The sequence below is a fragment of the Mauremys mutica genome, chromosome 5 (assembly GCF_020497125.1).
Source record: "Mauremys mutica isolate MM-2020 ecotype Southern chromosome 5, ASM2049712v1, whole genome shotgun sequence".
Lineage (NCBI taxonomy): Eukaryota > Metazoa > Chordata > Testudines > Geoemydidae > Mauremys > Mauremys mutica.
Window position 1 is genome coordinate 116,532,122 of NC_059076.1, and position 27,697 is coordinate 116,559,818.

Sequence of the window (27,697 nt, forward strand, 5' to 3'; positions counted from 1 at the left end):
AAGTGGGCCTGGTGGTAAATGCTCCAGCTTATCTCTACCCAGTTACCAAAACCTTTATCTTCTCCCTTGACTGCTTTTGCAAATGCACTGATGTACTGCCAGCCAGCACAAAAATCTGAGTCACACTGAATTTAGGGGCTGCATAAGATAAAGTTACTATAAAAATAAACATCTCCAGGAAAAAAATCAATGATTTCATGTATTTTTATTAGACCTGCAGTCAAATTTTCAGAAGTGCTAAGTGACTTAGGCTCCTAAATCCCATTTTCAACAGACCTAATGGCCAAGTTTTCAAAGGTATTTACATATCTAAAGATGTAGACAGGCATCTAAAGGGGATTTTCAAAAACTCCCGAATGACTAACTCTCATTGATTTCTCTAGGTGCCTGAATACCTTTAAAAATCTGGACCTTAGTGGGATTTTCAAAAGCACCTAACTAAGTAGGTTAGGCAGCAAACTCCTATGGAAAATGTCATTTTGGTTGAAGTTTTCTGGGTGTTAATAAAAAAAGTGAACTTTTTTCAAGGATTTTAGGAGGCATTTTGGGGTCAAAAACCAAACTTTTCTTGTGGGGAAATAAAAAAATTAAACTAAAAATTTTCAAAAAATTTTTTAATAGCAGCTCTAATTATTATATTTAAATCAATAAAAATCTGCACTTAAAAAAAAATTACCCAAGACTGCAACAGAATTTCCAGGCTGCTGCACTCAGTTCCGCACAACAATAAATTTAAAGTAGAGCATATGAAATCTTGCTTACAAGTGCTGCCTTCCCCCATCCCAGAAAGCAGCAACTACTTCTGTATCTACAATCAACTGTGGACGCAAATGACAGAGCTTTGGTATCTAGTGACCTAATTTGCAGCTGCAAACTGGATATATAGACATAGCCACAATTTGACACACACAATTGATTGCAGACACAAAATTATAGGCCTGGTTCCAGACCTTTTAAACATTTGGCTCACAGACTTCATTTAGGAACTGATCCAATGCTCAGCGTAGACAATAGGAGACTTCCGACTGATTTCAATAGGCATTGTTTCATGTCTTTAAAAATAAATTTTATACTGTTAGAAGCCAGAATGTGGTACATACCTGCACAAAAGATGCATTAATTTTAAACACATGAAAACTATTACTTTTCTGTCATATAACTTGTTTTCAAGATTGGGAGTCTTCATTATTCCAGCATGCAATATGGTCAGAACAGTAATAAACTGATAGTGCAAGAAAGATAGATAAAATATAATGAAATACAGCTTGGGTAAACAGAGCAGGCCCACGTGATAGACCCCAGAAAGAAAAGATGGAAGAGGTAGATAATCACATTTTTCTTTTCCTGTCTTATAATCATTTATTGTACCCCTTTCCACATGGCATTTTTCAAAACAAAATATTCTGTTACATAAGTGACATGCTCATGATATGCTTTTAAACATTGTTACAATAATCCAGTTTTATTCCAATATTATCTGTACATTAACTGTTGTCTGATTAGCGAAAATTAGAAATGTATGACAGCTTTTCATACCTTCCAGCTGTGCGGCAAGTAGCAGATGTCACTTCTCTGAACTCAGACTACAGGGCCTGAGCCAAAGCTCATAGACTTCATTGGGAAGACCCATATTAAGTAGAGCAGCAGAGATCCTGAACATTTAGAGATTCCTGTGGATGGGTGGACAGAAGTGGTATCCGCAAATGGTGGGATTGTGAATGGCTCTAATGTACCCCAGACCAAGCATTGCTAAGGCTACATAGATCCATGGAAATCAAGCAGTATAAAATGTGAGAAAAGGTTTGTTACCCTTATAGCACATAGACAGCCATAAATATTTTCTGCTAAAGCACTGTTTTGACCATGGGGCCCTTAGAAATTATGTTGTAGATAAGTAGTACATATTTAATATTTGCAAGTGACTTTCATTGTGCATGAACCTTGAGTGAAGTAAAAAGGAATCTTTGGAAAATGCAATTGTGCCTGATTCTGAAATCAGTGGAGTTATAGCCGTATCACCCAGATCAGAATCAGGTCCCTTTATTTTTAAATGTTATCACAAAACTGCATTTTCAAAAAATAAACACTACACTAAGGTATTTTCAATAAGGCACATATGCTGGCAAAATTACATGATGGTTGAAGTACAGAACAACATGGTTTTTCTCCCATTAATTTATGTTTACAGGATCCAGATTAAACATACAAAACTGTTCAATTGAGAGGTCACCATCTCCAGGAAAGCACAAGCCTTCTGAATGTAGATCACAAGGTATATATGTAAACCTGCCAACACCGCATCTTATGAAGCCTGGTGAAAAGGTAAACAACCCTCTGATACATTAAAGAGTCAATTTCTTACCAAACAGATGTAGTTGTAGAAGTTGCTGGTTGCTGTACAAACACACAGCAAAAAATTTTAACACTGTATATTCTGTATGCGTACACACTGACATAGCTACAATAGTTGTATATTAACTCTATCTAGGCACTTAAGTGGCCTGGAAATGGTGGGTGCTTAGTGTAATGCTGCTTGCAGTGACTCATGAGCATGAATACCAACCTTAGGGCAGACTGTTAAGAATCAGGGAACAAACTGCAAATTGGTTGTGAATTCTGTACTTAGATTTCACCAATCAATAATCAAAGTATAAACTCCTCAGGTGTTATAATAGCCTAAATATGGAGTCACAGAGAGTCCCTTCACGTACTCAAATCTATCTTGCCACACAGGTGAGCATACCTTTGTAACAGATGGCTTACACCAAGAATCACAGTAATATTCAGGTTACTCCTGTCATCGTGTCTCCATGGATTACAACTGAGAATACCAAATTCAGGACAAACTGTTGAGAAATAGAGCAGACACCTCAAAACTGGTGGTTATTCATCCATAAGATATACCAGACCAGCAACAAAAGTAAACTTCTATTTCACCACGCTGGCTAACAAGAAGTCAGAAAAGCAGTCTCCTTAGGTATTCCAGTCCTTGTATCACCACCAAAACCAAACAGACTTAATGATGAGTGGTTATTTGAAACCAATTTCATCAACCAAAGGGTGCTTCTGATCCCAAAGGACCAGCCACATACCCAGGTCAACATATAATTTAGATCTTACCCAATAATCAGGCTGTTGCCAATCCTTTAGGATCTAATATCTAAAGATTTATTTATAAAAAGAAAGAAAGGTGAGAGTTAAAAATGGTTAAAGGAATCAAATACATACAATAAATGCAAGGTTCTTGTATCAGGCTTGTAGCAGTGACAGAATAAACTGCTGGCTTAAGTCAAGTCTCTGGTTGCTTCCAAATCATTGGAAGGTCTTCAGTCCCTTGCTTATAATGCTCCCATTAGTATAAGTTCATAATCCAGAGAGCAGAGCAGGAAAGAGGCAAAAAATGGAGATGTTTCCAGGGCCTGTTATAGCTTCTGCCAAATGAAGGGAAACCCATTGTTCTAGTTTGTGGAAAATTACAGGTGACAAGATGGAGTTTGGAGTCACATGGGCAAGTCACATGTCCAGGCATGCTTCACTTAGTCATAGCAGAAGCCATTAGCCATACTCTAATTAGAACGTTCTCAGGAAAGTCCATTAAGTGTAGATAGGCAACTTCCGTGGTCTATTGTGAGTGAAGTGTTCTTTGATGGGCCATTCAACTTGAATAGTTCCTTCACAATGTGCTAGCTAAATATCTTGTTGGTGTTACCCAGAAGCAAACACATTTGAAATACAGGTATCTAGTTCATATTCATTACTTTAGATACAAAAATAATACATGCATACAAATGGCATAATCATATTCAGGAAATCGTAACTTTTCCATGGACATCTTACATGCCACACTTTGTACAAGATTTGTTGCAATTATAAAACAGTGGTAGCAACAATGATCTACATGGTCATATTTAACCTGATCATGTCACAATTCCCAGTCCCAAGAATGAGTCACTTACCCCAGGCCAGTTGCAACTTAGATCTCGTACCACAGACAATGCTTGTAGCCAATCCTATAATAAACTGTATAAAAATTAATTAAATAGGAGAAGGAAACAAGCGTAATTTGCAATATTAAAGCAGGTAAAAATAAGACTGTAACTCATTGTATACAGGGCCAGCTCTAGGCACCAGCATTCCAAGCTTGGGGAGGCTCTTTTCAAGGGGCAACACTCTGTTTTTTGCTGGTTTTTTTTTGCTTGGGGTGGCAAAAAACCTGGAGCCGGCCCTGATTGTATATCTAAGTTTCCATAGGTAATGGAAGGTTCTATAATAAGCAAACTATTTCAGGGGTTCTCAACCTTTTTCTTTCTGAGGCCCCAGACAACATGCTATAAAAACTCGATGGCCCTCCTGTGCCACAACAACTGATTTTCTGCATATCCAGTAGATTAAAAGTTGTATTAAATTGATAGATAGTTATACAGGTAAACAGACATATATAGAATATAAAAAACAAAAGGATAAGATAAGTACAAAAATTAAAAAAAAAACTGAATATTATTTTTGTTTTACTTACTCAGTGTAAACCTGGCAGGGCTAGGGCTTCAACTTTGGCCTTGGGCAGTGGGGCTCAGGCTTCGATTCCAAGTGGACCCATTTGGCAGATCCTCTGAAATCTGTTGAGGGGCTGCGGATGCCCAGTTGGGAGCCACAGCTCTATATGTCCTTTAAGGCTAACCCAGGCTAAGATGCTGGAGATCTCTTGCTTATGCCTAGAAAACCTTGCCCCCCCAGAGTCCAAGTAGCACAGAGAAACAGTTCCTTCTTCTTCTTCTTAGGGGTTTTTATCCCCCTTCTCTCTTGTGTTCTGAGGTGCAAAACTCAGGCCTTGGCTACACTTGCGAGTTACAGCACAATAAAGCAGCCCTGGGCGCCCTAGCTCACTCCCCATCCACACTGGCAAGGCATGTAGAGCGCTCTATCTCCGCAGCTACAGTGCTGCTGGTACTCCGCAGCGCCAGTGTGAACGAAGTACTGCGTTGTGATCAGCCTCCAGAAATGTCCCATAATCCCCTTAAGTCAAGTGGCCACTCTTGTCATTGTGAAATCGGCTGCAGGAATGCGGAAATGCCTTTTCAAAGCTCTGTTTCGGAGAAGCCGGCTGCTTATCAGCTCGGAGAAAAAGCAAACATTTACTGTTTGCTTTGAGTGAGTGAGAGAGAGGCGGGGGAGGAACTTACAAGACAGCATGCTGACACACTCTCAGCACCCCAAAAACCCACTCTCCCCACACATACACACAACACACACCCCACACTCCACATCCCCCCCATTTGAAAAGCATGTTGCAGTCACTTGCACGCTGGGATAGCTGCCCATAATGCACCGCTCCCAATGCCGCTGCAAGTGCCGGAAATGCGGCCACACCAGTGCGCTTGAAGCTGTCAGTGTGGACAGACTGCAGCACTTTCCCTACTGCACTCTACGAAGGCAGGTTTAACTCACAGCGCTCTACATCTGCAAGTGTAGCCATGCCCTCAGTCAGGGGCGGCTCTAGGCATTTTGCCGCCGCAAACACAGCAGGCAGGCTGCCTTCGGCAGCTTGCCTGCGGAGGGCAGACTGCCTGCCATCCTCGCGGCGCTGGCAGAGCGCCCCCTGCGGCTTGCCGCCCCAAGCACGCGCTCATGCAGCCCCTGCCCTCAGTTGATGGGAGGAAACCATTTGCATGATTCATCTTCATGGGGCAGGGAGGCACAGCAACAAAGTCCTTTGTCCTCATTAACAGTTCACAATAGTCCGTCAAGTGTCGATGGATCCTGTTGGGCAGGATATAACACCTTTTGTTGAAGATCAGCTCTTCACACTAGGTCTTTCTCCTGCCTGGTGATTTACACAGTCACAGAGGTTCACAATACAACCACTCAAATATTCCGTTATAGTATGGGCTACAGATGTTATAAGTGAAATTAATTCACACAGCAACTCACAAGCATTCAATTGTCTAAACACAGTCTTATAATTCTACTACTCATTTTAACAATACTAACACGCAGGTGAGCCAGACTGATTCCAGCTATATATTTGTCAGTGTTTAATTGAGATAGGGGGTCTTTGGCACAAGTGTCACAATTAGTACCTCTAAAAATCAGGCCAATTACAGATTTATTATGCCTAATTTTAAGCACAGAATTTTTAAAAAAAAGGTTTCCCTTAATGTAACTATACTACTAGGTAATTATTTTGGCCACAACTCGTGTGATGAATACAATTCTCCTTCAAATGCAAACTGTATCTATTCAGTATATTTTCATTGGCTCTTGTTTCTGCAAACTGTACTATGTATAATATCTCAAATTTTAGGATTTAAATAAATATGACTGGTATAGCGGAGAATTTGATCGTCAGAAAGCAGAAGAGGCTTTGTTGCAGGAGAACATCGTGAGTATCACTAATCTTTAAAGCAATGGGTTTAACTCTTGGAGAAAAATAAGGTTTTACTATGTAGCATTCTAGTTTGGTACAGTGTATATGAACGGGGTTGGAAACATTCTTTTTTAAATAACTTCTGAATTTCATTGTACAGCTGTTAATTATATTTTTTCAGAAGCTGTAATTTACACACTATCAGTCAAACAAACATATATGGCCAAATTCTTTGTTTTTTTACATCCCAGGGAATATTAAAGGGAGTTACACTGTTCCTCAGGGCTGCATTGGGCCTATTTTTATGGGATTTTTAATATAGGGATACTCATAAAAATACACACACATCTTGCAGTTTTGTAGTATATTAATGAGCTTAAATGCTTTGCTGGATCAGGACTAAGGAAAGAATAATACCATACTACACTGACATATTTTTCCCTGGATTAAATATGCTCATTTTAGCAACATTATTTATTTCTAGACAATCCAACATTTTCCTTTAAATATAACAGTACTAAAAGTGTGCTGCTATTGGGGCAAGCTTTATGGGTAGAGCCCTGTATACATACAAAACTTGGATTTGAATCCATCCACGGTCTGCAAACATGCATCCATGGATATCCGCAGATTCACAAGGCTCTACTTATGGGCCCTGGTCAGGTAGGGCCCCAATTTTGAGGGATGGCCGTAGTTAATTTGCATCACATATGAGGCTCCTGACTATTGGTTGCTTCTCAGAGGAGGCACTTCTGACATGTTTTGACAGACTAAGGACCAAGAATTAGAAGTGGCAATGTGGAAAGGGAGGGGAGAGAAGCTAAGAAAGGGGATGTAAGCTGATGGACTCAATCACCAGCATAGAAAAGACAATCAGCAGTGCTCAGATCTGTTCACAGTCCTCGTCTCGGAGCTCTGTTCATTGTTCGACAAAAGGAAACATGGAATGACAACATAAATAACAAAACCAAAACCAGTCTCAAACCAGCCCCAAAGCCTACTGGGCTTCAGCAACTTTTTGATCAGAACGTCCACTCAGCCCGTGTAGGTTCACCTTGCTGTCCCCAGCTGCAATTCCAGGAGTCTTCTCTCAGACCTCTTCTGGTCCCATGCTCCCACATGGAGCTCAGGCCCTCATTTATATTCCTTAGCTGGAAGTCATCAGACCCAGTCCCTTGATGCTGCCCAGCTGGGTTGGATGATTCCCAGTACCTGCCTTCCAAGCTCGTTGCTAGAACAGTGCTGTCTGCTCCCTATCCTCCCTCACCCATAAAAGGACAGACCATCCTGTTATACAGGACCTAATCCCAAGAGTGAACAGTAATGATTCCTTTAGTGAAATTCTTTGCTATTGGGATTGAGTTCCCTGTCATTAGCTTGGTTGCTCTCCTCCCACTCCTGCATAGTCTTAAAACACGCAAGGTAAGGTCAACGTTACGCAAGGTTCCTCAAATAGTAAATGTAGCTCCATCCTCTCTTACATGATTCCTACTGCTAGAACCTCTCTTTAACCAAGCCAAAACATGACAGACTGTGAAAAAATAAACACACTAAATTAATCATAACCTGGAACCAAAAGGAGGAACTGAAATCATTGCTGTAAAACTAAAAGACAAAGGCACTAATACTACATGACACACATCTCTGCACATGGATGTACTATAATTAAGACAGTCTTTCTCAGAATAAATAGAGCAATACTCTTAAAAAATTACAATTGTTGCCAAAAAAAATAATCTTTCATCTAGTGTCCCAAAACACACTCCTGAAAGGAGTTACAGGGTTAATCTCCAGCAACAGGACATTTAAAGTTGCCAGGGTCTTGCAAGACACTATTCATTGCCATATTTCCTGTTGACTGTCACAGATTCTCCAGCAGACAGATCTGGAGACCAAGAATACAACTGTAGGCCTTGCATGAACAAGAAAGAAAACAGAAGTAAGGAAAAGTAAGGAAAAAGAGGTTTACAATGGACAAAGCATGAATTCACAAGCGGCCTTATAAACAACATGTAGTTAGTAAATAAAGAAATAATTTTAAAAAGGAATGTGTGATAAGTTTGCAGCTGCAGCTTTGTTTACTAACATATTTTGTAGCTTGTGGACAGTTTCGAATTTTTGTAATACGCACACATTATGTTAATTTTATAGAGAGAGACTATGTGCTTTCAGAGTTGTGGTAAATCCCTATAATCACCCCACTGCATTTGAGCTTGATCACCTCAGGGTAATTTTGCTGTATGTCAATTTTAAAAACACATAAGTGACAAGCCCATATTCAAGCTCATTTATTGGGGACAGAACGGAAAAGGTCTCAGAGAAAAGTCCAAACACAGCCAACACAGTCCATTGAATTATGTTTTAACTACTTATGCTTAATAATCTGTTCCCCTTTTATTTAGTTGTGACTCAAAGTTAGTTTCCCAAACCTGAAGAGCTCTGTGTAAGCTTGACTCTCACCAACAGAAGTTGGTCCAGTAAAAGTTCTCTCACCCACCTTCTTTCTCCAACAAGGCTAGATTGCAGCAGCATCAGTACTGTGCTATTGCTTGTTAAATAAATATGTTATCTTGCAGGCACTCAGGCAACCCACACGGCCTGGATCTGCCGTGGCAAGGGCGCTCCTCCCCCAGCCCCAACCCAGCCCTGGACCTGTTACAGCTTGGGCAGGGGCAGCCCAAACCCAGCCCCAGCCGGGACCTGCCACAGCCAGGGCCTCTGTCCCACGGCCCCAGCCCTGGAGCTGCTGTGGTGGGGAGAGGCACCTCTCCCCCCAACCCAGCCAGCCCAGCCCAGCCCAGATGCTGCTGCAGGAAGCAAGAGTTAAGGGAAGTCCTCTCTCCCTACCATAGCCCCAGAGCACCCTCCTGTACCCCAAACCCCTCATCTCTGGCCTGTCCCCAATCCAGAGCCCACACCCCAAGCCTCTGCCCCAGCCCTGAGCCCCTCATCCCTAGCCCAACTTCAGAGCCCACACCCCCAGTCAGACCCCTCATACCCCTGCAGCCCAACCCTCTGCCCCACTCCTGAGCCCCCTCCCCACCACATGAATTTTGTTATGTTCACCAATAGGAAGGTGATGTGTCACACATCACCTTCCTATTGGTGAACATAACAAAATTTATTCTGCACGCGTGGGAAAAATTAGAGGGAACACTGTCCTGAAACCAGCCTCATTTATCATTTAAATACTGCATACAGGTTTCCTGTTAAATAGGTGACTGAAGGAATCTGAAATATTATTTCAGGCCATTTTATGCATAATATTTTTAACCCAAGGTAAGTGGGAGACATTCTGTTTCCCAGAGGGCTCAACTTTTCCCCAAAGAATTCTCAATCAGCATGAAGCAGCGCACAAGAGCTGAAGGCCCCTTGACTTGGCATATTTGACAGCACTAAACTGTACTGGCCATTCTCACAATGGATGATTTGGAAAGCAAAAGAGGGAGATCTTTTGTTTTTTTCATATAGGCGAGTGGTATAAAGGAAAAGCAGCTAACAAAAGCATGCTATTTGTCACAACCTGACTGTGGGAGATCTCACCAGAAGATGGCTTTCCAATACTGAAAATTGGATCACAACCAAAACTTCTCTGTATGAGGGAGGGATAACTTCAGCAAGGAGTGGCAGCATTGGTGGATTGTATTTATGTGGATGTGTTTCAGACTTCAATATAAAAAGGACATCATTCCGCGTTGAGTACTTGCTTCTGTTGTTGTGAGAGGGACAGGCACACCCTCCTTTCTGTCACTGGAAAGTCAGTAGAAGTTGAGCACCTAACTCCTTTAACCACCTGTGAAAATCCCACCCAATATTCATCCTAAGGCTGTGTCTACACTGCCACTTTCAGCACTAAAACTTTTGTCGTTCAGGGGTGTGAAAAAACACACCTCCAACTGACAAACGTTTTAGTGCTGAAAAGTGCCAGTATTGTATCATGGGTAGTATAGACATATCCTAAGACATTATGACTCTACTACAAAAAGAGGGTCCTGTTTTCTCTTTTAATGGTCTCATGGTAAGTGCGAAGGAAAACTTCCATTAATGTAAAGATACATTGAAATGGATTTTGCAAGTATTTCCCCTTCAATAATAAAACAGCTCTCTTGAAAAACCCTATCACTATGAGGTTTTTTCTTTCTCGGGTTAACTACCAGTGAAAAAACATTTGATCTTGCACCATCGAGGACATGGAGAGTTTGGCTGTTGATTTCAATAGGTGCAGGATCAGCCCCGTAGAGACTAGTAACTTTTCTTGACTAGGAAAAATGAAGTTCAGAATACCTAGTACATCTAATTGTTATGCAGTTTGCCTGATACTAAGCTATTCCTGAAGTATCTTATTAAAGCTATTTGCTTAATTTATCAAGCAAACAGTGTCTCGAAACAACTTGTGTGATGTCCGATGAGATTGCAGAGCCATTGGCCATTATCTTTGAAAAATCATGGTGATCGGGGGAGGTCCCGGATGACTGGAAAAAAGCTAATGTAGTGCCCATCTTTAAAAAAGGGAAGAAGGAAGATCCAGGGAACTACAGGCCAGTCAGTCTCACCTCAGTCCCTGGAAAAATCATGGAACAGGTCCTCAAGGAATCAATCCTGAACCACTTAAAGGAGGGGAAAGTGATCAGGAACAGTCAGCATGGATTCACCAAGGGCAAGTCATGCCTGACTAACCTAATTGCCTTCTATGACGAGATAACCGGCTCTGTGGATGAGGGGAAAGCAGTGGATGTACTATTTCTGGACTTTAGCAAAGCTTTTGATACAGTCTCCCACAGTATTCTTGCCAGCAAGTTAAAGAAGTATGGGCTGGATGAATGGATGGTAAGGTGGATAGAAAACTGGCTAGATGGTCGGGCTCAACGGGTAGTGATCAATGGTTCCATGTCTAGTTGGCAGCCGGTATCAAGTGGAGTGCCCCAAGGGTCGGTGCTGGGGCCGGTTTTATTCAATATCTTCATTAACGATCTGGAGGATGGTGTGGACTGCACCCTTAGCAAGTTTGCAGATGACACTAAACTGGGAGGAGTGGTTGATACGCTGGAGGGTAGGGATAGGATACAGAGGGACCTAGACAAATTAGAGGATTGGGCCAAAAGAAATATGATGAGGTTCAACAAGGACAAGTGCAGAGTCCTGCACTTATGACGGAAGTATCCCATGCACTGCTACAGACTAGGGACCGAATGGCTGGGCAGCAGTTCTGCAGAAAAGGACCTAGGGGTTACGGTGGACGAAAAGCTGAATATGAGTCAACAGTGTGCCCTTGTTGCCAAGGAGGCTAATGGCATTTTGGGTTGTATAAGTAGGGGCATTTCCAGCAGATCAAGGGATGTGATCATTCCCCTCTACTCAGCACTGGTGAGGCCTCATTTGGAGTACTGTGTCCAGTTTTGAGCCCCACACTACAAGAAGGATGTGGATAAATTGGAGAGAGTCCAGCGGAGGGCAACAAAAATGATTAGGGGGCTGGAGCACATGACTTATGAGGAGAGGCTGAGGGAACTGGGATTGTTTAGTCTGCAGAAGAGAAGAATGAGGGGGGATTTGATAGCTGCTTTCAACTACCTGAAAGGGGGTTCCAAAGGGGATGGATCTAGACTGTTCTCAGTGGTAGAAGATGACAGAACAAGGAGTAATGGTCTCAAGTTGCAGAGGGGGAGGTTTAGGTTGGATATTAGGAAAAACTTTTTCACTAGTAGGGTGGTGAAGAACTGGAATGGGTTACCTAGGGAGGTAGTGGAATCTCCTTCCTTAGAGGTTTTTAAGGTCAGGCTTGACAAAGCCCTGGCTGGGATGATTTAGTTGGGTTTGGTCCTGCTTTGAGCAGGGGGTTGGACTAGATGACCTCCTGAGGTCCCTTCCAACCCTGAGATTCTATGATTCTATGTCTACACTTACTACAGGTATCTACTTAGCAACATACATGCAAGTCTCTCACTGTACTTTCAGTGCGGCCCTCACACTTTGTGAAGGTTAAAAACCAATACACACACAAGACAGGCTGCAAATAATGCTCAGTACAACAAATAAAATATGTGGAACAGCAGTTGTCAAAAAGGGCACAGACTTTATCCCTTCCAGACTACTTCTATTGTGAGGTTGAGTAATCCCAAATTAGAGTGGCTAAAAGTAGTTTCAGACATGCTCAGCTCATAGGGCTAATTAAATGCAACATTGAGTGAATAGCTTTACTGCTACTATTATTTATATGCTATCATCCAAAATGTGATAGGCACATTCCAGTCACAGAAGGAAGCGTCCCTGCCCTGAAGACCTGAGAATCTGAGGCCATTATTTCGCAAGCACTTAGGCTTATGACTCACTTTATGCATGTGAGCAACCCTATTGAATTCACTAGGACTGCTAAAGGCCCTAATCCTGCAAACACTAAGACCTTGTCTACACTGCCACTTTACAGTGCTGAAACTCTCTCCCTCAGGGGTCTGAAAAAACACACCCCCCCCCCCCCCGAGCAATACAAGTTTCAGCCCTGAAAAGTGGCAGTGCAGACAGTGTTCCCAGCACTGGCAGCTGTACTTCCCTAGTGGTGGTGGGGGTTTTTTGTTTGTTTTTTTTTACTTTCTCTCACCGCTGGTGCCACAACTACACAGCCACATTAAAGTGCTGCTGCAGCATCGCTTTAATGGTGGTAGTGAAGACATAATTTTGACACAAATGGGGCAACTCAAGAGTGCAACGTTAAGTATGTGTATGTAGATTTGGGGCCTACACAATTTTCGTACTGTATCATTCTATAATAAAATTAAGTCTGATAGATAGCACTGAATTTTTCATATCTTTAAAATGTGCAAATACAATACTATGTGAAAAATCAAATTTTGAAGCATGCTTCCTTCTAGATCTATAAAATTAAATTAAAATAAATAAAGAGGTTCAATGCAACATATAGAATTTATAGTAATATCATAGGTTCCATTACAGATAGTCCATGTAATTTCTTTACATCCAGGTGTAATTGAAGTGCATGAACCAAAACTTTATTTTTAGATGCAATACCCTTGGTATCACACTCCCACTACCTTACATCATCATCTTACTCTTCTTTCTTCGCATACAATATTGTCTTCTTAGCATCAATTTTTCCAGCATTGTAATATGAAAAAGGTACTTCCACATTAAAACATTCTATAATATTGCAATATACATTGCCCTACAATTCTCATTATTTTATAGAGAGATTCAATAAGTATAATACGTAGATGTAATTCATTACTTAAATCTAAGAACTTTATTAATTAAAAAAATCATCTCTGTTATATTGTCAGAAGACACCTTGTTTACAAATATAGTATGTTACAAAATCTACTTTGATTACAACATTCCATTATATAGTTCACACATTAAATAATCCTGTAGAGTTTACCCAAAATTCCTGGACTTTTTATGTAAACACATTATTGGAATTTACAGGTGTAACTAATGTTATAAATTTGTCATGTAGGATGAGACGTTCTTGGTCAGAGACTGTTCAACAAAATCAAGTGCTGAACCATATGTTTTGGTCATATATTATGGAAACAAGGTATACAATATTAAAATACGTTTTCTGGAAGACAGCCAGCAATATGCATTGGGAACAGGGCTCAGAGGAGATGATGTAAGTGAAATACCATCTGATATTCTACTTTATTGTTTACTTGTTGCACTTAACAGCTCTAAATACTATAGGGGATTAATTAGGTAATTAGTGTTGCTCCCCAGGGGTCTGTTCTGGGACCAGTCCTATTCAACATATTCATAAATGATCTGGAAAAAGGGGTAAACAATGAGGCGGCAAAATTTGCAGATGATACAAAAACTACCCAAGATAGTTAAGTCCCAGACAGACTGCAAAGAGCTACAAAAGGATCTCAAAACTGGGTGACTGGGCAACAAAATGGCAGATGAAATTCAATGTTGATAAATGCAAAATAATGCACATTGGAAAACATAATCCCAACTATACATATAAAATGATGGGGTCTAAGTCAGCTGTTACCACCGAAGAAAGATCTTGGAGTCATTGTGGATGAAAGCATGTCTCTGAAAACATCCACTCAATGTGCAGCAAACAGAACATTGGGAATCAAGAAAGGGCTAGATAATAGACAGAAAATATCATATTGCCTCTATATAAATTTATGGTACACCCACATCTTGAATACTGCATGCAGATGTGGTCACTCCATCTCAAAAAAAGATATACTGGAATTGGAAAAGGTTCAGAAAAGAGCAACAAAAGTGATTAGGGGTATGGAACAGCTTCCGTATGAGGAGAGATTAATAAGACTGGGACTTTTCAGCTTTGAAGAGATGACTAAAGGGGGATACGATAGAGGTCTATAAAATCATGACTGGAGAAAGTAAATAAAGCGTTATTTGCTCCTTCTCATAACAGAAGAACTAGGAGTCACCAAATGAAATTAATAGCCAGCAGGTTTAAAACAAACATAGGAAAGTATTTCTTCACACAACGCAGTGTCAACCTGTGGAACTCCTTGCCCGAGGATGTTGTGAAGGCCAAGACTATAACAGGGTTCAAAAACGAACTAAATAAGTTCATGGAGGATAGGTCCATCAGTGACTATCAGCCACGATAGGCAGGAATGGTGTCCCTAGCCTCTGTTTGCCAGAAGCTGGGAATGGGCAACAGGGGATGGATCTGTGATGGGTTAGATCACAGAAACCCCCTTAGGAACTGCCAACTGATGTGCCACAACTACCTCTGCTCCTGCTTTCCCTGCCAGCTTGAGACCCCAGCACCCTGCCTTGCTGAGCCAGACACACCCGTCTGCTCCAACCCAGACCCAGAGTCTGAATTACTAGCCCCAAAGCTGCAGACTTAACTGAAAGCAGCTTACAGAAGTGTTCTTGCCTTTAACACTCAGATGTCCGACTCCCAATGGGGTCTAAACCCAAATAAATCCGTTTTACCCTGTATAAAGCTTATACAGAGCAAACATAAATTGTTCGCCCTCTATAACACTGACAGAGAGATATGCACAGCTGTCTGCCCTCCCCCACCCCCCCAGGTATTAATACATACTCTGGGTTAATTAATAAGTAAAAAGTGATTTTATTTTAAATACAGAAAGTAGGATTTAAGTGGCTCCAAGTAGTAACAGACAGAACAAAGTGAATTACCAAGCAACATAAAATAGAACACGCAAATCTAAGCCTAATACACCAATACAAGTGAGTACAGATAATAGCTCACCCTGAAAGATGTTTCAATAAGTCTCTTTCACAGACTGGCGCCTTCCTAGTCTGGGCACAATCCTTTCCCCTGGTAAAGCCCTTGTTCCAGCTCAGGTGGTAGCTGGGGGATTCCTCATGATGGCCGCCCCCTTTTCTCTGTTCCACCCACTTACATATCTTTGGCATAAGGCAGGAATTCTTTGTCCCTCTGGGCCCCCCCAATGGAAAAGCACCAGGTTAAAGATGGATTCCAGTTCAGGTGAGATGATCACATGTCACTGTAAGACTCCATTACCCACTTGCCAGCACACAGGTACACAGGCAGACTTACAGGTAAAACAGAGCCATCTGCAGCCAACTGTCCTGGTCAATGGGAGTCATCAAGATTCCAAACCACCCTCAGAGTTATATTTCATATATCTAATTTCAGATACAAGAACGGCACATTTATACAAATAGGATGATCACACTCAGTAGATTATAAGCTTTGTAATGATACCTTATAAGAGACCTTTTGCATGAAGTATATTCATAAAATTACATTCGCATATTTTCATAAAATCATATAGAGTGCAACGTCACAGGATCACTTGATTACCTGTTCTGTTTATTCCCTCTGGGGCACCTGGCAGTGGCCACTAGATGGACCTTTGGTCTAGACCTTTGGTCTGACTCAGTATGGCCGTTCTTATAAAATACCTAGCATAAAGACGACTGACTTGTCAGGTTTTTCATTAAAAGTTTCACTTCAAATCTTTTCATTTCAAATAGTAACTGCTTGAAATGCTGACAAATAAGTCACAGGAATAATTTAGGGCCCAATTTTAAATGCTCAAATTCCCATTTTAAACCATCAGGAATTTTGCCTGAGTAAGAACAGTTCTGGCCTATATAGTTTCATCCATGTGGTTCCAAATGACATGTACAATTTTTTAAAAATAATTTTCGCTATTTTTTCAGTTTTTACTTTATGCATCTGACAGCACTTTTGAGGCCTGAGTTCCAATGTCAGATTCCCTTCAGTGGACGCAGGTTTAGCAATGAGAAATGGATCCCAGCTCAGGAACAATGAGTTAGACTTGGAAGTAGAGGTTAGAATACCTTAATAATCACAGTGTAGATTCTAGCCGGCACTCAGCTCTTAAAGGGACCGTCCACACCAAGAATATTTATGTTCCATCCCTCGGATTCAAAAGGTTCATCACCAAGGTGTTGCTGGAGCTCCCTTGTCTTGGTTGTGAGGCACTCTAAAAGTGCTGACTCTTTCAGATCTGAGCATCTAGCTCTTTTCCTGGGACCACAGTGTGGTCCAGGGGAACAGTGGTGATGCTTCTTCCCTCTCCCTGAAAGAGATATTCAAGCTTGTATGATTCTTCAACTGTTGAGGCTTCCTGGAACCTCTTGGAACCAAGGACTCCTTGCATATGGCCTGTGATTTGTCTCAGCTCTCATAAGGGAGAAGGGCCTGGCCTTCACTTGGCACTGTGGCCAGACCTTGCCTAAGTTTTCAAAGCCTCTTCTGTCAAAAAAAAAAAAAAAAAGAACACTCATATTCACTCCGTATGAATATTTAAGTGAAATCAGTAAACTGAGCATCACACTTTTGGATGACCCTCTTCCAAGCACCCACACCCAGCTGAAGTGGAGGCTGGTGAATGACATCTTGCCTTTCGCAAGAGGCACACTTGAGACTTCTTTTTAATGGATTCAGACAAAATAAAAAGGCTCCAAAACAGGAGATAGAACACTCATAAAAAATGGAATGAAACTGGCAGTACAGAGCACTATTACACAATGGTACAGAAGGCTACCAAGTTTCAGACATTTTAGCACACTGGAAAAGAAAGAAAGACCTATATGATCTCACAAATGCAAACAACTTTGAGGAAAAAAATCTTACAATGATTTGATAGACATGGGAAGGTAGACATACCAACCTAGTCATCTCAGGTGATGGACAGACCCAAAAGTCAGAACTTATAAGTAGGTTCTAATCTGTGCACAGAGGGCACATGCCCACCCTAGACTGTGGATCTGCACCAAAAGTACTCATATTACAATGCTGTTCCGTTTTCAAAAACAAGTATTTTAATAGTCTGTCAGTTCTTATCACCATAGTGTACAAGACTGGTCGGTTTTAACAAAGTAAATCTATAACTATTAGAAATGGCTTAAATCCTCCATTTTAATGTTGGCTTTATATGGTGGGGGGGGGGTTTAAACTAAAAAAAAAAAAATTCCCAGAAACCAACAATGGAGATTGACTAAAGTCTCCTATTGACCAGAGTTTCTCTGCAGCACTGGGAAGCCACAGAGATGAGACACTCCCAAGAGAAGCATTTCTTTCTATCACACCAGCACCTGCCTTTGGGAAGTGGGGAGGGAACTGATGCACTGAACTGGGGTAGGGGTGCAGGTACAGCATGTACTGTTCATCAGAGCTGCCTCTGCATTTCAGATGGAGTAAGCAGAAGGAGTCCAAAGCTGCTCTTTCTTGTTTATTCTCTTCTCAGTTTGTCTCAAAGAGGTTAAAACATTTATAAGCCTTCAACAATTAGAGTAAAATTGCAATCTGCAATTTCCCTGTCTGCTTAAATGCTTTTCAAAGGTATTTAGTACAGATTAGTATATTGTTAAGTGAATTCCATCTTTGCATGTGGGAGACAGAAAAAAAAAATAGATGCAGACCTAGTATTCAAAATCTGTACTTTGCCATCCTCTCTCCAATTTCGCATCTTCACTTCTTTAAAGGATAACACTCTTCTGATGAAGTAGCAAAGAATCCTGTGGCACCTTATAGACTAACAGACGTTTTGCAGCATGAGCTTTCGTGGGTGAATACCCACTTCTTCCAAGAAGTGGGTATTCACCCACGAAAGCTCATGCTGCAAAACGTCTGTTAGTCTATAAGGTGCCACAGGATTCTTCCGAAAGCTCATGCTGCAAAACGTCTGTTAGTCTATAAGGTGCCACAGGATTCTTTGCTACTTCATCAGAACCAGACTAACACGGCTACCCCTCTGATACTCTTCTGATGGAAATTTTCTGCAGCATGCTTTCACTTTTGGATTAATTTATTTTACTTATTTTTTTTAAACTCAATTAATTTAATCTAGCAATTTTTTTCCATCCCAAATACTGGTTTTGATCTTTCATATTCAGACTGTTATTTGTTAACTAATGTATACTCATATATGTTATTTTTCATACTTTTCCTTGAGAAGTTTTCTGAGAAGGAATCGATTCCACTTAAGCATCTATCCAAGGACAGCATTAGGCCTTACGTCTCTTTATGAAAAAACAAACAAACAATGTATTCACTAGACTTTGGATTTATCCTAGAAAACTTTTACCGCTCTATTAGCAGCACGGTGATCAACACCATTTGTCTAAAACCTCATGTAGTTAAATTGGTACAAAGCCATAATGCAATGAATACAAGCAGAAGAGAAAAAACAAATTTAAAATCATAACTTTGTTGGTGCCTTTTGCTGGCAATTAAGCCACAGCTTTACACATTTACATACATATTTTGTATATTAAATTGAGCTCACCTGAGAGCCCGATCGTACAATGAGCCAAGCATCTTCTGGGAGTTACTACTAAGCACTTTCAAATCTCATTAAAGTTAATGAGGGTGGGAGATGCTCAGCTCCTCACAAGATATTCCCAACTGGTTAGTTTAAAAAAAAAAACAAGTAGGATGTTTTTATCTTACTTTCCTCATAACAGCTGGGAGGTAAATGCTATTAAAACCCATGAGCTCAATATAGTCACTAAAAGACATCAATTTCAGGAAGGACAAGGAAGCATATTATACAACAGTTAACGTATCCTGCACTGAATGTCAGTTTGGTTTTTGTTTTTTAGTTTTTTGGATACTTCAGTAAATAACAGATTAGGAATGTGTGAGTGAGATTTTATACACACCAGACCCTCACTAGAACACCTGTCTATATAGCACGAATTCGCATGTAACGCAGTCGTGGCCATGGATCCCAAATTTAATTACTTTAATTGCAATTCATTTTAATGTGGTCCCCACGATAATGCGGTACCGCGCATGGACCCCAAATCCCGCGTTCTAGCGAGGGTCCAGTGTATATAAATAAATAAAATCAGTAGTTTAATCCCTTATGGGCAATGTCACACTTTAAAAACACACATGTATTGCTGTTTGCTGGATTTTAGGTTACATTCCAAAAGTCTACAACCCTCTGCCCCAAAAAGGAAAACTACTGTGTCCCAATGTAATATTAAGCAGGGAAGACTACTGGAGGCACAAAGGGGATGAAATGGGGTGGGAGTGTGTGGGGGGGAGGAGTGTTATTTCTTATATGTGGTATTGCTTGGTTCTTCTTACCTGTTTCATATCAGAAGATATGAATTTTCAGCATTTCTCTGTTCAATTGTTTATTGTTTTTCAGAAGTTTGATTCTGTGCAAGAAATCATTGACTTCTACACATGTGTTCCCATTACACTTATTGATGGAAAGGATAAGTCTGGAATCCAGAGAGAACAATGTTACCTAACACACCCTCTTAAGTTGAACAGAAGATGCTTCTTACCCTAAGTGATTTCAACTGTTTGTATAAATGTAAAAATAAGAACACTTTAATATTTAATATCTGTGTAGAAATTAGGAGATTAGATTTGAGTTCAACAAGAATGAGAACTCTTCATTGTATTCATGAGAAACATCTATGAAATGTGATTTCTCATATGTGAGACTAGATCAAATTGTACGCTGCTGTGCATGATTAAAATTATGAAATATACAAAAGTGAAACTTCAAATAGAGGGTGTTGCTGCATGTACAAATAAATGTCATAGTACAACTGCATAAAAAAAGGTATGAAAAGCAGCTAACTTCTAAGCAATATTTTGCCTGTCTTGCTGATAACTGATAAACTGTTTGATTGCTTATATTAACAAAACCTCTTCGTTACAAGGAACGCAAAATAAATCCATGAAACAAAACAATGTAATATATTAGACTTGCATTACAAAATATTTCTGCATTTAAACTCAGAAAAGTTGCATCTAACTTGGCGCTTATTGTTTAACCATTTCTCTATTGGTGAAGACTATAGGCGGGTTTTAAAACAAACAATCCAATCACCTGCTCAGTAGGGGACCAATCCAATATTCATGAAATCAATTACAGTCTTTGAACAGACTTCAAACATCACTGGATCAGACTTTAGGGCTGGCCTCCATGAGATAAATCTTACTACTAGGGATGACTAACCATAATTATTCTTTAGCTCAAGCAACAGAGGCTTGTGTTTCATTCCTAATTCTTCAAACCCTTATAGAGGTAAGATTACTCACGCATTTAGTCCCATTGAATTCATATCCTATGCAAACTTGAGAGGAAATCATAGTCAGAGGCACTAGAGCATAATTCTAGCCGCTTTAAAAATATACACACTAAAAAGTTTGTACAAAAAGTATTTCTTATGTAATATATAGTATATATTTACATCATTTGAGATTTGTTCAGTTTCTGTAGTTTAAATTCAGCTTGATGTATAGGGCAAACCTTGCTTCTCTTCCTCAAACCCTCAGTGGGTCTCTCAAGCGTGCTTCCCACCAGATTGGTTAGATGATTAAAATATAATAGAAAACAGAATCAGTCACGGGTCCTTTAACAGATCAGGAACAAGAAAGAGTATCTTGTCTGGCAGGATGCAGGAAAAAAAATTGTTATAGAGACCTAATAGGGTATTCCAACCGGGCTCATCAAGGTGCAGATCTGCCCTGAGAAACAGAAAGCCATACCCAACTCCCAGACAGCCTCTCTCTTGGCGCATACTCTGTCAAATGAAGCTCAGCACAGGAGAGAATCTGGGTCACACACTTTCTCTCAAGTCACAAAACTATTAAAATTCCAGAAGGAAAACTAACCAAAGACAATACTCATCAAAAAAACAAAAATTAGAGACACACCCATCTGGGCAGAGTTTGGATATCCTTGGCAAGAGAAAGAGGCATGAGATCTGCTGTTTAATTTTTATAGTCACCATACAATTCAATTTACTAAAAGTGTTCATGTTAATATAAAAACTTATATTTTGTAAATTGAATACAGGGAGAACAGTTACATGTAGATTAACAATTCAGATACAAAGACTCTTCTTTGTTTACTAAAATAGGCAAAGAAAAACAATACTAAACCCATCTACAATCTGTTTATAATCCTGCACGCAGCACTATTTTTAAGAATACAAAGTTGATTAAAGATATTCATATTTTGCCAATGACATCTCTTAAACAAATAGAGGATTCAAAAGTATTTCCTTAATAGCTTCTACAGAAACTTAAGTTGGTTCAAACATCTGCCTGAGCTGATGATGAGTGTAAGTGAGGAAGAATTTGGTCAGAAGTGGTTTTTCATGTGTTAGCAGTTTCAATATTTATTATACTCTGATATGACAGAATTTAGAAATGGAAACTATTTTCACAATTTAAAATTAAAACAATATTATGTTTGGCTTCAAAGAACACAGTGAAAATCTCTACTGTACCTATCTAAAAAAATATAGATTCCCATTTCAAAATAAGAATTGTTATTTAATTACTGAAAAAACCCACTGAATACAAAATGTATTCTATTGAACAGTTTAGCCTCTCACTACAATACAAAAAGTTGCAAAGTAATACAAGATCTCCCTTCTGAGAGCACCAAATATCTGAAGATTTTAATATTGTATTGCAAAATGCTCTGACAAAAAAGTTTCACATAATTGTTTTTGTAAATTAGACCTAAGTCTCAACATGTGCTTTATAGTTTCAAAGTATTTACATTTCAGTACAGATATAGTACATATCTTATCAAAAGCATGTTTAATTTTCTAGAGTATAAAAAAAACAAAAATATTCCCAGACTAGTAGGTTGTTTGGGAGGGGGGGTGGGAGGGATGTTGTATTTTTTGTCTGTTTGTTTTTTGTTTTTTTAACAAAATATGTTTTTCCATTGTTAACAATTAGGAACTACAAGCATTTATTCAAAGTTCAAATGTATAATGCATCTCCAGCATCAAATTAATGATTTTTTTACCTATAGAAATGTGACTGCAAATATGTGCTCAAGTCATCACTTGCTGTACATGAAATTTTAAAAAATAAAATGGTTTACAATTTGTGACAAGATAACCAAGGAAATTCTATACGTCAGTGGCGAACTATTAAACTTCACTATCATCCATCCTCTTTCCCCACTAAAAACTCACCTTCATTCAGCAAGGCACTTAGCACATGAATCATCCTATTGACTTCACTGAGTAGTCACACAGCAATCAATGGGAGTATGCACATGCCTAGGCATGTGCTTATTATTATTATTGGTAAGTAGTTTGCTGAATTGAGGCTTACATGTGTAGATTCTAACGTTCAAATTCTTCAAATTTAGGATGTCAAAACAAAGATTCTACTGAAAACATGGAAAATTACTGGCAATGTAGAGTTCTGCAACATAACTTCTCTTTTTTCAAAGCAACAGTTTGCTTCTCCAGCTAGTTCTTCCCATCTATGCACTAGTTGCTAGGCTGGCTGGGGTCCTGATTAAAGGCTCTATCCTGAATGTGTACGTTTCTAATGGGATTACACATAGCACTGATCATTACGCCCTACAGCATGCGTTGGTGTGGTCAGGTCCTAACTCATTAAAGCACAATCCATCAGAATCACATCATGCCAGCCAGTAAAGAAGCCAGGCCTCATTTCAAGCACTCTAGGTTGAGCTCCTGCTTGCCTGCACAGTAAGTAGTCACCTGTGTCCTCTTCCCCCTTCACACCTGTGTGGCACAATACATAACTTGGCCCCTGACTGTACAACACAGAATTAAGCTTTCATTGCCATTCCACATAATGGGTCTGATTCTGATCTCACCAATTCCTCATTTACACTGGTGTAGCTCCACTAAAGTCAGTGGAGTTACTTCTGTTCCATAAAGTTGGAGTCTGATCAGATTCAGCACCAGTTTCTTCCTCAATGGCATTTTTTTTTAAATTTGCTACTAAATTATGAACATATTTTTATTCATACAGGGGTCAAAGATGCTCTTCATTAGACTTATGCCTGATCTCTGAACCACTAAGCTGGTCATATAGTTGGATATTTTAAATCTGTATTGACCTTGCAACATAACATTACTGCATATAGTATCCTATTGAAGGGAATTACACTAGAATGTTTTCAGAGCAAATCATTTCCAGGTCTCCTTCAAAAAAGCAAGGAATAGCCGTAACACTTATTTCAGGCATCGGAGTGCTATGTAGTGTTTAGAGCTCAAGACTGGCTTCTCATACAGTTTGTAATCCCTATTACTACTCTCCCACCTGCTAAATATAAAAATCCTCCAGTAAAATATTTACTTCGGTCTCCCTTTCCAAACAAATTAATGGCACTCATGTTAAAATAAAAGAGCAGTAAACTGACAGTCTCTCACTTGTGGCTTTCTAGAGGAAGAGAAAGAACATCCCAGCCTTTGGTTGCTTCTATCAAATGTCTCTGTCCATGACTTATCCACTCTTCCTGGTCTACATATATCCTTCCACAAAACCAACACTTAAACATACACTGCAGTGTTTTAGCTGGTGACGTTTCCACAACCCGGTAGTTGTTTTTATGGGTCTTTTTTAGCTTCATTTTTAAAAAGTTCTGCTTTTTCATTTGGCTTGTTGTTTCCAAGTTCTGAAACGTAAGCCGTTTATTATACTGTTTCACACCAAGACAACTAATCGTTCTTTCTGACAAAACGACTTTCACAATATTGCCTTTATACTTATTGACAATTTTCATTATATTAATTACCTCTGCTGAATCAACATCAGGATGATTTAACACAACTACAGGCTGGTTACGACGAGGGCATTTTATCAACTGATGTTCTCTAAGAGGTACAAGCCTAAGACGTCTTGCTGTCAAAAGAGGCATCGCCTCAGAAATGCCACTGGTTTCTGAGTGGCTTCTTGTTTTCTTCTTAGACAAATAATCCCTGGAATTTGCTTGTTTTACCTTATTTTTAGGTACAAGCTGATCCTTTGAAGTAAGTTTGCTCTGCTTACTTAGCTCATCACTTTTTTGATGCAGTAGTACACAATTTTGTTTGCTATTACTTTTTGCATTAGCCTCTCTTTTTGGTCTGTGCCTAAGTGACATATTTTGATTTCTGGACTGCTCATTAAGTTCACTCTCATTGAGCAAAGGAAAGTTACTGTTTAGTTTCTCAGAAATGCTGAAAGGAACTGGTCGTGGTAGAAACATTTCGTTGCAACACATCGTAGCAGATGTCATTTCGTTCTTATCTCCTGCTTCTTTTGTGTTCTCACTCCTAGCGACATTCAGGACCCTCAGCACTGTCCCTTTTGGAATGAACACTGGCGTAGCAACATGAGTGTTTTTAGTCATTCTACTTTTAGTTTTTGTTGTAGCTGACCGTGACTGTGGTTGTTGTTTATTACACAGTTCATTACCAATCCCACCATTCTGCGGTCTTTGAAGAGAAGATGCAAATTGTTCCAATTCAGTAACACGGACATTTTTTTCAGAGTTTGCTAAAGTTTTCTGAGGCAAAGGCATCTTATTAGAAGCACAACATCTAACAGGCATAGGTGAAGCAGTCAACGTAGATTTCAGATTACACTCGGCAGCAGACATCAACTGAGCAATTTTTCTACACAGCATTGTTGTTGACTTTTTATTGCATGCAGTATTATCCCACTTGATTCCCTCTGGGATATTTTCAGCCCCAGAGCTAAGTGAAAATACAGATGAAATGACAGGACCCTCAGGAGGGCTGTCCTTATTTTCTACATTCTGCAATTCTAAAGCTTCTAAAGGATTATTTTGACAATCAGAGTTCTCTCTGTTTAATTTACTTAAGACAACACTTGATTCCTCTAAAGATGCACTTTTATTTAATGAGAACTCTCCCCCTCCTTGAGAAGTTTTAAAAGATTCCTTAACCAAACAGGTATCAAATAAATGTGTTTCCAGAGAGCTAATGATGTGGCTCCTGCATTCTTTGTCATCACCATTTAAAGGCAATATGTCCTTTTCTCCAAGGGCAGGAGATGAAGAGGAACTGTTGCTCCTCTGAGCCGCCTGCAACAAAACAGTCTGGGATCCATCACCTTCAGAGGAAGCAGAATATGCACATGTGGACATGTCCGGAGTCTCTTTAGAACAGTATAAATCATTTTTTGCATATTTTTCCTTATTTGAGGATTTAGGGCAACTTATTTTTGATTTATCCTGCCTAGATACATTTGAGTTACAGTCTGAAGTATGAGAATTGGAGGAATTAAGACATTCAGAGTTCTTGTTGTATTTTGTATCTAAAGCAAACATGTTTCTAATACTAGATACATTTACAGTTGCTTGGGTGGTTAATTCATTTTGAGCAACAGAAGTTATTCTTTTTCCTTTCTCTGTTCGTTCTGCACCTTGATTCCTGAGTTCCTCTTCTTCGGAGTTTATAGGCTTATTACTTGTTTCTTTCAGAGGAATAAGTTTAAGAACCAATTGTTGTGTGCCATTCACTATTTTTATGTCTAATAACTGAGCTAAGCAGTTAGAAGGAACTACAAGTTCTGAAGGTGCAATCACTGTTAATGGCATTCCAGGCTGTACGGGCTCTTTTTTTGGAGAATAAACTTCAACTTCCACATTTTGGTTCTCATATATGTTTAATTCAGCTGGTTCAAATACAGTTTTATCTCGGATTGATGCTGTACCTAGGCTACATTCTACATCGCCAGACAAACAAACTCTTTTGCTCATTTCATCTTGGATTTTGCTGCAAGTTGTACTTGATGATAAATCTGAAGGCTCATTCTGAAGAGGAACTTTTTGATCACACTTCTGCTTTTCAGAAAACAACGTGCTTCTCTTTGGTAAGCAAGATCTCTTTTGCTCTTGTTTTGTAGCCATATTCATTGGCCCCTTCTCAGTAACTGTTTCATGTACTCTTCTGGTATGCTTAACTATATAATCATGTCTAACAGCACCATATTCACAGTATTCACATTGATATGGAAAAGTTCCAGTGTGTTTCACCAAATGCCGTTGGAATTCTCCTTTGGTGTAGGATACATAGTTACAATGGGAGCAAACAAACTTAATCTCCTCATGTTGAACTGCATGCTTTTTATACTGCAAAGGATCCTTTGTTGAAAATCGACATTTATCACAGTAATATTTGTCTGGTTGAAAGTTTTTTACTTTAAATGTTTTTTGAGTTTTACTTAGGGATGGTTTTTCTTGATTTTCTAAATCTATGGCCGTGGCATTGTCAGCTACAAAATGGAAAGTCGGTGGCGTATTCAGACTACAGCTGCTGCAAATGAAGTTTTTGTCTTCAGTCTGCCTGGGTTTGTTATGCTTTTGTAATTCATGCACTGGAAGTTTTTGCACACTTCTGCACTTTATACAAAGGACCAATGACAGCTTATCCTCAGCTTCAGCCACTTGATAGACACAATTCTGGCCTTCAGTACCTTTTGGTTGATTTGCTTCATCTTCATTGGCTTTCTTTGGAGATGTAGTCAAAGAATTATTTATGTCATTAACTTGGCTTGTATACAGTTTTGGTAAAATTTCCCTCATTTTCTTTAGCTGCATTTCAAAACAAGTGGCTCTTTGCTGGTTTAGTCAAATACAACAGCAATAGACACAAACAATTTTCATAGTGACAGTCTCTCAAATGTGTTGCTTAGCTATCATTCAGGCAACTGCTCTGGAGAGTATGCATTTTATCTTTATGAATAAGTGTTGCTTCAAGTTCTGAAACCATAAAACTCTATTTTCAGTTCTCTACAGGATTCTCTCAACGTGCAGCACTAAAAAAATAAAAGCGAAAGACTAGGTCAGTTATTGAAAAAAACACTGAAAAATTGTTGTTACTTGGTAAGTAAATATTTGCAGTATAAAAAATAGCTGACTGTTGAAATACAGTTTGCAAATCTATGTTTCTCTTCTTTATTAGGCATATTGTACATACAACCATTAAAGTGTACTCAATGTATTCTTTCACAAGTGCTTACATCCTGCAGCTGTAATCTGCATTATATAAAATTCACACAATACAGTGTTCTATGGTATTTTCTCCTATGTATTTTTT

The 27,697-nt window shown here is 39.5% G+C and overlaps 2 protein-coding genes across 2 annotated transcripts in view; one reads left to right on the top strand and one right to left on the bottom strand.

Annotated features, from left to right (window-relative positions):
* CLNK (cytokine dependent hematopoietic cell linker) overlaps positions 1–20,616 on the top strand; it is a 119,497-nt gene extending 98,881 nt beyond the window's left edge. The window contains exons 16-19 of the mRNA XM_045019662.1: positions 2,189–2,322; positions 6,302–6,379; positions 13,833–13,988; positions 19,996–20,616. Coding sequence (XP_044875597.1) covers positions 2,189–2,322; positions 6,302–6,379; positions 13,833–13,988; positions 19,996–20,142 — 515 coding nt within the window. The 3' untranslated portion in view covers positions 20,143–20,616. The remainder of the gene's footprint in view (positions 1–2,188; positions 2,323–6,301; positions 6,380–13,832; positions 13,989–19,995) is intronic.
* On the bottom strand, positions 15,973–27,355 carry ZNF518B (zinc finger protein 518B). Its single transcript, XM_045018963.1, has 3 exons — positions 21,056–27,355; positions 19,932–20,071; positions 15,973–17,087 (listed from the first exon to the last, which is right to left on the bottom strand). The coding sequence occupies exon 1, from the start codon at positions 27,196–27,198 to the stop codon at positions 24,019–24,021; it is 3,180 nt and encodes a 1,059-aa protein (XP_044874898.1). The 5' UTR covers positions 27,199–27,355; the 3' UTR covers positions 15,973–17,087; positions 19,932–20,071; positions 21,056–24,018.
* Between the last annotated feature and the right edge of the window lie 342 nt (positions 27,356–27,697).